General features: G+C 45.1%; 1 protein-coding gene across 1 annotated transcript in view; it reads right to left on the bottom strand.

The window, feature by feature from the left end:
- Positions 1-5403: 5403 nt before the first annotated feature.
- The window catches only part of chd7 (chromodomain helicase DNA binding protein 7), a gene marked incomplete at its 3' end in the record, with an annotated part of 69890 nt that continues 60492 nt past the window's right edge, over positions 5404-14801 (bottom strand). Inside the window, 14 exon segments of the mRNA XM_005938184.3 lie at positions 5404-6309; positions 6411-6591; positions 6675-6779; positions 6885-7025; positions 7172-7387; positions 7487-7720; positions 8094-8264; positions 8438-8692; positions 9661-9827; positions 10187-11167; positions 11259-11467; positions 11579-11981; positions 13751-13866; positions 14136-14265. Coding sequence (XP_005938246.2) covers positions 5404-6309; positions 6411-6591; positions 6675-6779; positions 6885-7025; positions 7172-7387; positions 7487-7720; positions 8094-8264; positions 8438-8692; positions 9661-9827; positions 10187-11167; positions 11259-11467; positions 11579-11981; positions 13751-13866; positions 14136-14265 — 4215 coding nt within the window.

The following is a 14801-nucleotide window of genomic DNA, read 5'->3' as shown; positions in this document are numbered from 1 at the left end:
CTGATTTGATATCTGGATTATGACTAGCATGTTGCGCAGTATGTTAGACGGATATTCGGTAATCTGGGCAAATTCACAGGAAATTTGCTGGCAGAGCAGAACCTGGCAAGACAATGACAAGTGATATAAATTGAGACAGAGCCACAATGACAGCAGAGCTGCTTCAGGCTGTAGATCCCTCTGAAATCACTGCTTAAAGTGGGGATTTCCTCAGTTGTTGTGTTTATTGATAATGTAAAGAAGCAGAGTCAGAAAGCAGCAAGTAAAGTTATTTCATCAAAGCTTGAAATGTGATATATGTATACAGTAGAGTACATGCCACATGCATCAAAAGACTTTATTTTTATCTTAAAACCCTGCTTGATAATTTTCATATTTTAACAATGACCTTCAGTAAGTGGACAGAAAATAAAACACTTCCCCCCGATTTCCTGGAAGGAGAAATGAGGAAAGAAGACAAGACTGCATGCTGAGTTGGTAATTCAGTGTGTGTGTGAGAGGGGCAGGGGGCATGGGACGGCTGGTGGATTTCACGTCCCACTTCCTCCTGCAAGGCGATTAAGCCAGACGTCTGTCACACAGAGAGAGAGGAGAGCGAGTGAGAGACCCACCTCTCTCTACCCTCTGCTAGAGTAAACACACCCTCGCTTACACACTTATGTTTGCGTAACTAAAAATGTGATGATATCCTGTTGACTTTCATTCAATCCAGTCTGGACAACTTTTTAAAGAATTGCATGAGTGATTTTGATTATGTTAGTATTAACTCTGAGATATTGGTATGGAAGTACTGATGTTTACCGTAAAGGTCGCATCAAAAATCATATTGTCGCTAAAATTTTAATCAAGTGGCTGAAAAGTGAAAAAACTGTAGTTTCTACTCGTGGCCACTTGAGGCTGGCTCCAAAAGCCATTCAATCCCCACAGACCCTCATGTCAAAATCTCCAGTTTAACAGCATTAAATAGTGTATTTACGGCATAGTATGAACAGCTGCTGTGGATAGTTTAGCTTTCATGACTGGTTGTGTGTGGTTTTTTTTAAATAACTAATCCAATTAGATTTTTTAAGGCTTTCAATTAAAGATGCTTTCATCAACGGGTGTGTCAACACAGGCAGCTGTAGTTGATGCTTTCAGGCTCCTCTTCTGTGGAAACAGCTCCCAGTTTGGATTCAGGAGACAGACATTATTTCTCCTCTCATCTCTGTATTTAGGCGTTAGCAAAAACATATGGTTTACCCTCTCTGGATAGTACAATACCACTAATAAGTGGTTTTACTTTTGTCAAAAAACTGCGGTACATTTATATGAGTTGAATTTAGTAGGAAATTTAGTAGAAAAGGGTTAAAGCAGACCTGCAACTGATGGCTGGAGAGCTTTTAACCGTATTAGCATTTATTTGACTTTATTAAACACATTGTGCTTTAGCTGTGCTATCACCATAAGAGAGAACTGAAATGCAGTGTAGTAATAAATGCCTAATTTCACAGCATGAAAAAGAACAGCCAAAACATTACATGTTATTGTCCATTAACTGAAACACAGACACACACACGCACAGAGGGAGACAGTTGGGTCTTGCTGTCAGTTTGTGTTTTGTCAGCAGCTCCAGTGGGAGAGAGGCCGTTTTTGATGCCTGGCCGGAGTGGTACACACACCCAGACACACAGCTAGAGTTTGGCAGTTTCCTGTTCCTTTATTTCACCTCCACTTGACCTGAAATGTTAAACTTTTAGTATTTTCCTCATTTATGGTGTCACACTCTGCACTCACACTCCTGTGTGATCCCAGCATCTTCATCCAACCAAAGGTCTGACCTCTCTGATCTGTTCCACTCGTGTGTAATGACCACTGGATCCTCTAGGGGCAACTAAGAGGTTTCTAAGGCTTTAGTGACACACTGTACAAACTGTATTCACACTCATGGTACTGTACGTATATTTCATCTAATATCTAAGCAGTCTGCTGGTCAGAGAATTAGCATCAGCTGCAACGGTTAGAGTTGAGCAGATGATAAAATTATGGTGAGATGAGATCAAAATGAGAGAATAGCTCACCGGGCCTTAGTTTGACAAAAAAGGCCAAAGGCTGCAGCTGGATGGATGATGATCTCAGTAGCATCAGTTTTGCAAAGGGAATTCTACTTTAGATTCAACTTTATGTGCTAGAAATCAGGACTTTTATTAAAGGGCTAATTTTCTGTGAGTCTACTATAGTGGCTTTCACATCCATCTTCTTACATTTAACCAATCCGTGGTCACTGGACTGGAGCCTACACCAGCTGTCGGGCCAGGCACACCCTGGACAGGTCCTCAGTCTGGTGGCGTGTTCACAAGAGTCCCATTTAAAAAAAAACCAAAAACAAAAAAACAAGAAACCCCACAAACTTTAATCTTATATTTTGGTCCCTTCAGCTTTCATTTAAGTTCTCAAAAAACAAAAACATGTCTAACTTTTTATAAGTGAGGCCCTTTTTTGGTACCAACTTTAATTTTACTCAAAGGTCAACACTATAGCTTTTAACATTTGTAAAGGAAAAACAAAACTTCCTGTAATGACTCCCAGAGATTAGTTTCTTCACACAAGCTCTTATAAAAGACAAAAAAAAAGAAAAAGAAAAGAAACAAGCAAAAAAAACCCTGAACATTTATTCAAGTGCAGGGAGGCAAATGATGAGACACAGGCTAAGGATTGGTTTCCTAGGCGAATATCATGATTCACTTTTATTAAAAGCATCATAGCTACAATTCATCATACATGATGTCTCAAAAAACAAAAGAAATAAAAACAAAAAACAAAAGACACACACCAAAAAAAAAAAAAAATTAAAAAAAAAAAAAAAAAGAGGAAAAAACATTTACATGGTATGTCTGTAAACTTCAAGGCTAGATAAGAATTGAGGTAATGCTCTTCAGCTTGCTGGCTAAAAGTAACAAAAAGTCCTTTTTTCAAGAAAAGTAGCTAAGTAATAAAGGTACCTGATTATTTTAACTCTTTAACACCAGTGCATCAACAGGAACAGCGTGAGACAAAATTGATTGCAGTACTTATTTGTCATCATTTACAGTTTTAGTTTTGTTTTTCTATTCATACGACACTTGTGGTTATTTATAGTGTGTGTGTGTGTTGGGAGAGTGATGCTGGAACATTCAAAAGCTGCCTTGGTTATTGCTGTCTCAGCGTTAGAGAGGAGAACGGGGATCTTTGATGGGGAAGGTGTTCCCCTCACCTCTAACCCACTTCCCTCTCTCTGCATCTGCTGGGCTGGCTGTGAGAGCAAATGTTTAATAAAAAAAACAAAAACAAAAAAAAACAAGACCTGGCCACAGTGTGTGTCTTTGAATGTACTCTCAAATATCTGAACCACTCGCAGCACTTGATTCATATCAGACACTTGAACTGGCCTCAGGGGGGGAACGGAAAATCAAGCACCGCTTGCGCTTTTTCAAGTATTTCAAACATACTCAGTGAGAAGAGTTGAACTTCATATAGAAAATGCAATTTTCCAACTCTGCTGAAAAATGTGTCTCAGTCCTGCGTCGGCCAGGCCTGGTGTCAGTGTGTGACTAAAGCAACAGTCTTTAAAGTGAAGGTCGCCAGGGAGCAGCACTTGGCCTGGAACTACTGGGAGGAGGTGAAGAGAACAAAAACAAAGCATTTATAACATGCTGCCCCCCTTTAAAGAATAAACCTGAAGCATCGCATCCCGTTGTAGACCACTTCTCTAAAATCCATTTACAGAAGCCTCCCAAATGAGGACGCCTGGATTAAGCAGCTCGAAGTGGACCAATCAGAAAACCTGATTGGTGTCAGACCCAGCCCGCTCGTCACCCCCTGAGCCAAAACCAGGCGCCTTGAAGCGGGAGGAAGGTTTTGAGATGTGGCAATGGAAAGACCGGAGACTGGTATTCAGTGTGGGACTGGGTTTAACAGTATTGGTTCAGTGTGCACACAAGCACACACACGTACACTCAAAGAGAAACAGTCCTCCCAGAAACAGTCACATGACAGAGAAAGGGGTTAGTGTGAGTGTGTGTGAGTGTGTAGTGGTGGACACCTGAAAGAGCGTGTGCAGCTAATGATCAAGTACGTGTTGGATGTGTGTGTTGTGGAAGTCAGTGTGTGAGACTGAGTTTTTTTCTTTTTTCCTTCTTCTTCCTTTAGGCCAGTCTGGTTTTGTTTCCTCCTCCACATCTACCTGGTCTGATATGTGAGAACTTAAAATCTGTTCTTACTCAGAACAGCTCAACTCCATTACCCACAATTCCTTTTGCAGCAGCTTTGTCAGACAGACAGTCGGGTTAGCTGTAATGCTGTTTTCCTTTTCTTTTGAGCTCACGGGGGTGCACTGCAAAGCAACCTCAAACCCTGAATGAGACGGTTCAACTCTTCCATGACCCTTTCTGCTTAAGGCTGTGTGAGTGATCAAAAATGTGATCCGTCTTAATGTACAGTCAGTTAAGTAGTTATTCTACCACTCAGGTGATGGCTACACATTAGAGATGATAAACCTCAAACCAATCAATTTAAACATGATAAATCTGCATTAAGGTTTTGACACCAATGCAAAATAATTAAAAGAATCTCACTGACTGAATATTCTGTGTCAGACTTCCTAAAACAGTGTAGTTTCTGGCTTTAGGCTCTTCCAACTTCGCAGTACACCCCTTAAACGCTGGAAAAAGGGTTGGCAGGGGATGCTTCTCGTTTTGATGAGATGCTGCCGACAACAACAAAACAGTCCAGACGAAAAAACAAAGGAAAAAAGGAGGCGGCAAAGAAAAAAAGACATTTGAGAGCTGAAAGCAGCAATAATAATAATAATAACAATAATAATAATAATAATAATAATAGTAGTACTACTGGAACCCTTGTGAAGTCTTGTTTGAGGGATTGTGGGAGGGAAGCGTGGGTGCACCGTTCACAGTGTGCGCACACAGGCCAACCAGACAAAAAGAAACAGTCTTTGAAGAGCAGCCGAGCACTCGGCGAGCGGCTGTGAGGATTTTCCCTGACTACACTATCGATCAGAAAGATTTAACTTAACACGCACAAACCTCGTTCTCTCTGACGCATAGGAAATATAACTGGCCAAAACAACAACAAAGTGAAAGTAAATCATCAACAACAATGCAAAGAAAAAAAAAAAGAATTTATAATAGTTTGGATATTTCTGGTGGAGGCGTGTAAACGTGGTGGGTGGAGGAGGTGAAGAAATGTCCAAGGCCAGTCAGTTTTGTATTTTAGTTCAGTCACTCTTGTCCTTCTGTGAAGATGCTGCTGCTTCCTCTGCCGCCGCCTCTTCCTCCTCCTCGCCCATCCCTCCATCCTCTAAAGCTGAATAATCAGCCTCACTTCTCATCTCCCCCTCCTTCTCCTCAGCTAAGTCACTCTCTCCTCCTCCCTCTTCATCCTCTTCCTCTTCTTCCTCCTCTTCTGCTGCCGCTTTCAGATCTGCCTTCTTGTCCTCCTTCTCTTGGTCTCTTAGGACATTTGGAGTCCCAGCACTGCCCCCCAGCGCTCCAGCCATTGCATTCTGTAGTTCAGCAAGGTTGGAGGCGGTGGGGAAGCCCGGTAGGCTGAGCCCTCCAAGGCCTGGAGGTAGGAACATAGACGGGTAGAGGAGACCAGGGGCCATGGTGGAGAGAAGAAAGGGGTTGAATGCCAGGGTGTTAGCAGACATGCCAGCCGCAGCCAGCAGGGTGGCAGCGTCACCGTTGATGGTTGCCTCTGCTGACGAATCGGCAGCTGGGATCTGAGGCGCCACGGCGTCTTCACTGAGGGATGCCTCAGTTTTCTCTGCCCCATCCTCTTTCTCCATCTTCTTCCTCTTTGCCTTCTTCACTCCTTCATCGTTTCCCTCAGCTGCCTCCTCGTCCTCTCCCGCCTCATTGCGGTTTTCTGCTTCGTCTCTCTCCTCTCCCTCCCTCTTCCTCTTTGTTGTTGCCGTTTCGCCACAGTCTCCTCCCTCTCCTTCGGCTGTTCCGTTCGTTTTGCCTGCTGTGGTGGTGGCTGTGGAGTTGGGTGGAGCTGGGGCAGCGGCTGTGGCTGTTGCCAGGTTACCACCAAAGAGCCCGCCGAGGCTGAACATGTTGGGTAGGGCGGTGGCCATGTTGGGAAGGCCTCCCATGCCGGGCAGCATGAGAGGCAGCATGGAAGCGGCGGCGGCATTGGCAGCGGCCTGTTTGGGGTCTGTGGGAGGAGGGAAGGCCATCAGACCTGCAGCCAACTGGAGAGACTGAAGGCTCTGGAGAGAAGACAGGTCCATCCCTCCAAACAGACTGTTCAACAGCAAAGGGTTGATGCCTCCTGCAGACACAGACACATACAGTAAGTGAGGGTTCAAACACACAGTCTACTGAGACACACTCCTGCCTGATCCACATGCCAGACCGTTGGTTGGTTCGTACCTGCTGATGAAGCAGCCGTGGCCAGTGAAGCCTGTGCAGCCTGAGCTGCAGCAGCTGCCTGCGCAGCAGCAGCTGCCTTGGCGATCTCAGATTTGGGGCGACGCCCCCGACGGCGGACGCCCTCCTCTCTGACTACAGGGCCGGTCAGAAGGCGGTCAAACATCGCTTCAGGGAGGAAACCCTGTGTAGACAGGGATTTTTTTAAAGTAAAAACTTCAGTTAACTACATTATCACCAAGTGTAGGTTGTGCCTTCGTTACTCACCGACTGTTTGACAATATCTGTCCAATCAGGAGCAATCGAAAACTCTGGGTTCTCCAGCAACCACCTGGGAAGCTCTTTCATTGGAGGAGCCATGGCTCCGCCCATCTAGAAAACAGGAAAATGAAGTGAGGTTGGTGTTGAAAATGTCATTTTTCTGAAACAAAGAGACGATCTTGGAGAGGCAGTGATAGTGCGGCAGTGTTAGCTTACCTTGCGTCCATTCCTTCTGTTGACCACAGGCACTCTCTCATCCCCCGTCAGTGTGTTGATGTCTATCTTGTTGGGGTTTCGACAACGATGGCGCTTCTGCTTAGGCTTAGAGAACGGAGACAGCAGCAAGTCCTCATTCTTCTGTAACACAAAGAAAACAACACAGGGCACATTTAAGAAACGCGTCCACAAGTCGCAGCACAACATCCATCAAGTGATAATCTCGCTTGAGCTTTAATCCACAGTAATTATCAAATAAAAATGCAGAAAAAAACAAGAGGACTTACTGGTGTGAAGCCAGGCATATCCATGGTGTACGTTGGGTGCTGCCTCAGCCATTCGCCGAGCTCTTTGTTGGAAACCGCCGTCTCTTCTTCCTCCAGATTGCCTGAGGCGAGAGATCTTGCACTGGGGCTCTGCTCAGAGACATTGCGGGGTTTGTGGACACGTGAAGCATCCTGAAGCCCCTCCACACCTGAGACCTTTGGCCCATCTGCATGATCCTGAAAAAATGACGCAGAAGGAAAGATTACCTTGACAATCTGTACAAGGATCACATCTGTGTGCATGACACAAATGACCACATTTGCCCTCCTACATACCCCTTCTGTTCGTCTGTTGCCCATGAACAGCAGCTCCAAACCCTCCACATTTTTCCTGCGGCCACGCCTCCTCCTAATGACAGGCAGGTCAGCTTCCAGCGAACCGTTGGCTCGATGTCCAGTCGCTGGGCCTTGCTGAAGCAAATCCATCTGCGCCTTGAGGGAGGAGTTTGTCACCAGGGCACTGGAGAAGCTGGTCAGTGAGGGAGAGGCCTTGTGGTGATGGGGCATACCCTGAAGATCAGATCAGATCAGTTGTAATGCATCAACTTTTACACTTTAAACATTAATACAAAATCTGTAATTCTGTCAGGACCAGTTCAGTTAAAATAGGACTGGCATTCCTTCTGAAGTAATTTTTATGGCTCTGTAGTAGCACACAAAAGCTAAAGAGGCCAAATACAGCAGGCGTGTAACATCATACACATTAGAGGAAATGCTGCTGACTTCATCAGCTGATGTAGGCTGGAACTGAGACAAGCTGATGTGCTAAGACTGCTGACTGAGCTCAACTGTGTAGCCCGCCAAAACTGAAGTGATTTAGTTTAACAACAGTAAGACTCAATCGTTAAGAGCTAGTAACTAGACTGAACGTGTTAGTAAGCACCTTGGTGAGGTCTATAGCCTGGCTCTGGGACTCGGCAGCAGCATGGCTCTCTCTCAGCTGTGCAACCATTTCCATCAGGTTACGTCTCTTGGCTGCCCTCTCTGCCTCAATCTCAATCTTTTTCCTCCTCCTCCTTCTCTGTCGAGGCACCGTCAGGCTCAGAGTCTCCTCCTGCAATAATAGGTCAGCACTCAGTCCTCCTTCTGTTCCAAAACTGCATTTCACATATGAGCTCGGCACAGTGTCGTCATTTCCAAAAACATGATGATGGTAAACTGAGAATACTATTAATGGGTAACGTCATTTGTTGAACTTGTTTAGTGTACATGTGTGCAAACACTCACATGAACCTGAGGTGATAGTGTTTTATCTTCACTCCCACTAAATGGTGTATGGATGCCGGCCATTGTCAGCTCAGCCAGGCTCCGCCTCTGGAGCGGGCTCTCGGTCGCCATGGCTGCAGCCGCTGTTGTTGCTGAGGAGCCGTGCCCTGGCAGGAGGTTGCCAGGGAAGTCGAATACGTGGCGTCTGTTGACAGGCCACTTGCCCTTCAGGACGGCCTCGCAGATGTTATCCATCCTGTTGATCATCACTCGATCCTGAGTGGAAGAGAGAACCGGGTGAGGTGATGGATCATTCTGTCAGTTCCGTTGTCAGCTTCATTTCCTGCGTACTGTAAATCTCTCAGAAACACGGTTTTGCTTGAGAATCAGACTATGTTTCAGTTTTCTAAAGTATATTTCAGCACATTTTGGGGAAAAATCAATCTAACAGAAAACTCTCTCTTCTGTAATTCTTTCCAATCACTCGCTGTTTTTACAATTGCTGCTGAGCTACTGTCAAGTAAACACTTCCCGCACAGATGTTTCATATTAAAAGCCTTGCAGTAGATCAAAAGGCATAATCCTCCTTCTGGTAAGCAGTTCATGTAGGGCTGGTTCTGATTATTTCTTGGCCTAAAAACTATCAGTACATAGCATAAAGAATTCCTCAACCTTTAAGTTGTAGGTTTTTACAAGGTCCAGTTTCAGTTGGAGGACAGTTCAGTTCATTATGGGAAGATTAATGATGAAAAAAAAAAGTAATATATATATAAATAGAAAAAGAGAAAAAAAAAAAAGAGGGGGCACATTAAATTTTTTTTTTGACAAATCTTAACAGTTCAGACTTAATGTGGAATGTTTATACAAAGGGTTGAGTTTAAGTACTGTGACTGCATAGGAACAGCCAAGCCAAGCAAAGAAAGAAAGCAGAGCTACTGTGTTGTGTGCATGATGTGATTCATGTGCTCACAGAATTACTGCTTTAGAAATCGAAATTCCTGAAATTTAAGGAGACTGGGTATGTGACGTCATGGGTATAGATATGCCTAATATGCCAAGGAGTGGCCAATCAGAAAAGGGTCTGCTTTAAAAATTTGGAGCAGAAAGTTAAACTGGATCGTAAAATGTGAGTCAGGAAAAGCTCCTGTAGTCGAATAATCTGTTCACTTTAACATGTGAGAAATTACTATATTGTAATTCCAGCCTCCGTTGTTTGTATCCGCTGGCTAGTATTTGAGACTCACCTTAGGCCAGAATGAGAAGCCAAAGGCTCGGTCCTGTAAAGCCTGCAATGCAGAGGTTTCAGGCAGGTCGTCGGGGCAGAAGCCGTCTCTGGTTTCATCCCGGGCCGAGGTGCTCAGAGATGCGATGCTCTCCTCGTCAAAGTTCTTCTGCTCTGACGCAGCACTCACTGTGTCGAGAGAAGGAAAGTCATGCTACAAGCCTTAATTAAAAAGACATTCTGAATTGTTATCGAGGGAGCTAAACTCATTTTTTCCTCTCGCCCCTGGAACTCGGGCCTATTTCTGGTGTTTCCCCTCATGACTCGTCAGGGTTTTAATGAGCCTGTGACCGAGTGTAGGCCCAGCAATAACAGTGACTGACAACCAGGGCAAATAAAGTCAGTAGCAAAAGGGTCATAACACACAAAAGTGAAATGAGAGAAATTTGTGCAAGCTACAGTTAGATTTGTTTTATCAGAGATGAGGCGAAGAAGTCATGGTTCAACATTATCCCTGCTCAGATCACTAACTCGGCCTTCACTCATACCTTCAGCCTGAGAAGACTTCTCAGATTTGTCATCTTCATCTAGCCTCTCCTCCTCTTCCTCCTCTGGGCTTTTCTCTGTGTCAGCAGACTTTGGAGATTTAGGAGACTCTGGGTTCTCCTTTTCTTCTCCATCTTCCTCCTCTGCAGTCTTTTGAGCTGGTTGCACTTTAGGAGAGTGTTGGAGTTCAGCGAGTGTGTCCTTCTGGTCACCGAGTGTGCCGTTTTTCTCTTCTGTCAGGTCTTTGTCCTGGTCATTGGTTAGCTTCTCTTCTTCACCACTTTGCTCTTCTTTGTGCACTTCCTGCTCTTCGTTTTCTGCCTTTGGCTGGACCTCCTCTTCTTTCTTGATCGCCTTACTTTGTGATGCAGCGGTCTCATCTTTATCTTCTCTGATCTCTCCCTCATGTTCCTTCTGTTCATCGGGAGTTTCAATTTTAGCACACGGAATGTTGTTGGCATCCCCTTCCTCCATTTCGACCTCCATTTCTGCTTTCTCGTCCTCCATCTTTACAGCCTTCTCTTCCACCTCCTCCTCTTTTGTTGCATTGACAGCAATTTTGGCAGCAGCTGTGGCACTTGCCAGTTCCGCAGGGGTTAGAAGCGGAGCAGAGGTACTTTCTGCCCCTCCCATCCCAGCTTTGGTGATCTCTAATGAGGCTCCTATGCTAACGTTGGCTCCTCGCTGGCTGGTAAAGCGTTGGTGGGCCTCCAGGAAGGCCAAGGTTGGGTCGTTCAAGATGTGATAATCTGTGCGGCTCACACCATGTTTCGAAGCACCCAGGAGGAGGTCCCGGTCGTGGCGGCCACACTCCCACCACTCTGGAAGGTCTGGGGAAGGCTGACAGAGCTTGAGGCGTTCAGAGAGCTGAGGGTGAGGGAGGACCTGCTCTCGGATGCGGCGGAGAAGCTCGATGCGGTAGAGGGTCCGAGAGGCACGCTCCTCTGTTATGGGGTCAATGATCAGAGTCGGGTCTGGAAGTTCTGACGACAAATAAGGCAAACAAGAATTAGGAAAATAAACATCACTCAAGTTTAAACAATCTCAAGAAACGTGTCCATAAGTCCACCTTACCTGTTTCAGTCTTGACTTGCATTCTGCAGACCCGTTTACACATGGCGATGAATGAATAGTAGTACTTCTCCAAACTCTCGTCTGTTTTCTTGTCCAGTCGAGCAAAAGCTCTGAACTGCGTCCAATCAAATTTCTGACGTTTGGTATCAAAAACGACTCCAAAGGTTGAAACAACGCGATAGAAGTCGGCCTCTTCACGACGCGTCCATCTGAAAAAGAAATGTAAAGAAAATTACTGGGGGCTGTTGTTAGGGAGTCACCGTCTCTTTAAACATAGAAGCATTCAATAAATAATAACTTGCTAATAAATGAAACGCTACCTCTGTCTTCTTTCCTTGTAGTACATTGCTCCCTCAGACACCAGGGAGCTGGCGTTCAACACTGGAGATGCCTCTGGCATAAACTGTCCACCTTTGACAAAATAAGCACTTCCCTTAGCCAAATATGGGCTTCCTTCTGCCATGAACATCCCTGCGCCATCTTGGATGTAAGGTGCTGCTCCTCCCGTTTCAGTAACCATACCAACTGAAGGCAGGAACTCCCTGCGTCTTCGTCGCCGACCATCAGGTCGGTTGAGTGCCTCCTGGCGAAGCTGCTCTCTCCGGTTGGAGCGCTGGTAGGCGGTGATGAGGCGGCGCAGACGAGCTGTCAGAGCTGAGGCTGCTGGCCAGTAGAGGCGCTCATTGGAAGCAGGAGCCCTCTGACTGTTTTCATCTGATTTTGCTACCGGAGAGAAGAAATGATCTCAGCGTCTGAATAGTTGTTCTATACTGTGCTGCTTCTGGCAAAGCGTACCATAAATAGTCAGTAATGGCAGCTCACTGTGCTTTATATCTTTTTTTGCAGGCATAAATATTCTGTCTCAATGAACATGGTTAAAGTTTGTACAAGTAATCCCTGTGAGCCAAAAGCTCAGGCTTCAGTCTGCTATGCACTCGGTTTTTTTTCTACTTTTGGATCTGTGATATCAGCAACGTTTTACTCTGGAGAGGCAGCAAATCAGAATGAAGTCGAGTTAAATGAGGGGGAATTAAAACACAGAGGATGAATTGAGGTGGTGCTTCAACGCTCATAAGACACATGAGAATTCAAGTCAGTTCAGTTTTATTTAAATAGCACCAACAGTTCCCTCGAGGCACTTTAGACTGTAAGGTGAAAACCCTACAATAATATAGATGAAGCCGTATTTTATTGGAATAATTTGAAAATTCATTTTTTTGTAATTAAACCACATGACAAATGGTTTCAGTCAGTCAGCACTTTGTCAAAAACTACTTTTGGACAGTAACAATTTTTGCTCGCCTCCGATCTTTCTGGACATTAATTCATTAGAAAAAAAGAAGCATTTTTTTAGGTTTTTCAACCTGCTTTTATGTGTGAAAAGGTAAGAGGAAGAAGATTAACACCATTAAACGATCCACAGGGTTTAAGTCAACTGATCTTACGATAAACCAGGGGCGATTTTAGCCCATTTTTGGGGGTGCTTCAGCAAAATTAATCAAAGCACCCCCAAAGATTTCTTACTTTTTTTGAAAATATTTGCTGTTTTTGGGACACACTACTAAAAGTATAAAAAGCATACAGTACTGAATTGAGATGGAACATTTTAACAACAAAAGTATAGATAACCCCTCCTCCCTCCCAAAATGGTTTGTTCCAGCTCGCCCCTCCCCTGCTCTGGCTCTAGCGCTCTTGCTGCCAGAGCGATGGTGGCTGAGACGCAGCGGAGCGGAGGTGGAAGTGCCTGCCTTAAAACAGGACATATTAGCTGCATTTAACCTTCAGTTACTCTTTATATAGTTAGGTAGGAGTCAGACCATGTTTCTGTTTAGCTGAAAAACATTACACCAGGTAACCTGCAGTGTTGAAAACGTGTTTCCCGACTATGTTTGCTGCCCTACAATCCGTCCTGCTCTGTAGTAAAAATCAGCGACATTTGACCGTCCTGTTGCTCCCATTGAAATGTATACAGCCTATTTAAAATCTAAAACGTAACATAGCCTGCTGTTGTTACCACTGTCCTGTTTGAAATGTAATGAGAGAAACTGGTTATTTTGTCATATGTGCCGATATTGAACCCAAGGTACTAACTAGAGGGTAAAATTATGATGACTGATAATGGAGATGAAGACAACAGACGATGAGAACAGGGAGGAACAGGGGTTTAAATGCACCAAGGAGACAGTCAGAGGGAACTCGGGACAACTGGAGACATTTAAGGATGCAGGGACTGACAGAGATGGGGAAGAAGTCTCATTGTGACGAGTAAGGTTTACCTTGCCTGGATGGGCAGCTAGAGAGCTGCCCATCCAGGCAAGGTAAACCTTACTCGTCAGGGGTGATTCTAGGATCAGAGCTTTGGGGGTGCTGAGCACAGAGCTCTGATCCTAGAATCACCCCTGCGATAAACTGATGGGAACCTACTAAATTAATCAGTAGGTGCGTTAAAGCCACCTTTCACCCCTTCCCCTCTTTGTCTGTATGGAGTTTACCTTCATTCTCTCCCTCTACACCCTCATCTTTGTCATCAAGTGGAGAGTTGGTGAAGTCATCCATGTCGTCTTTAAAGGGCATGCGCAGCGGCTTGTATTCGGGATCCTCATCCTCACTGTTGAAAGTCACAGGGAAAACTTAGAAATTCACCTTCTGGAAGACGGATTCATTCCTTTGTTACTTTAAATCAGATCATTCCAGGCCGTGCAGGAGTTCTGAGCACCACTTGAAGAAGCTTAAGTGTTACAACAGAGTGGGAAATTGGACAAACTTCAAAGGGCATTACAATGTGACTAATGAAACACAGAGATGGGGACTAAAACAGACAATACTACAAGGACAGGAGAGTAAAGAGCTGCTGGTCAGTGAAGCCTGCTTTCTTACCCCTCAGCACCATCTGCCATCATGTCAGAGCCCCTCTGCTCAGCAGCAATGGCTTTGGCGTCTGGCATGCCCACTCGCTCCAAGAAACACAGGGCGGGGTCAGCACGCATGGAGTTGTACTTCTCATAGCCTGAAGAGGAAGAGAAAGGCATGAGAAATACATACATCAGAAATCGACGCCTGCAGGTGTGGGAGGATAGAGATTAGAATAGTCAAAACTGGAAAAGAATAACTAAAAGGTTTTCCCTTCAAGACACACCCAGCTACGGGCAAACTCCTACAAGGGTGGGTGAGAGAGAAGTTGTGCTTTCTAGCTCAATACTAAACAGGCAGAATGCCCCACACACACACACACACTTCATATTAAATGAAGGAATAGACAAAAACAGCAGCAGAAGGGCAGACCCCAGGAGCCAGCTGCTGACAAGACAGTCTGTGTGTCCGTGTGTGCACGTTTCTGAGTGCGTACACTTGCCCATGTTCTGCCCGTGTGTGTGTGCTTATCCAAGTGAGCCTGCAGGTGCTCATTTGTGTCAGAGGGGGAAACGGGGGGGAGCAAGGAGGGATGGAAAGGAAAAGGAGAGAAGAGAGTTTGTGTGTGTGTGTGTGTGTGTGTGTGTGTGTGTGTGTGTGTGTGTGTGTGTGTGTGTGTGTGTGTGTGTGTGT

The sequence above is a fragment of the Haplochromis burtoni genome, unplaced genomic scaffold (assembly GCF_018398535.1).
Source record: "Haplochromis burtoni strain Fernald_Lab_line unplaced genomic scaffold, NCSU_Asbu1 Contig_243, whole genome shotgun sequence".
Classification (NCBI taxonomy): domain Eukaryota; kingdom Metazoa; phylum Chordata; class Actinopteri; order Cichliformes; family Cichlidae; genus Haplochromis; species Haplochromis burtoni.
Note: the sequence above shows the minus strand (reverse complement) of the source record. Positions and strands in the feature narration are given on the sequence as shown.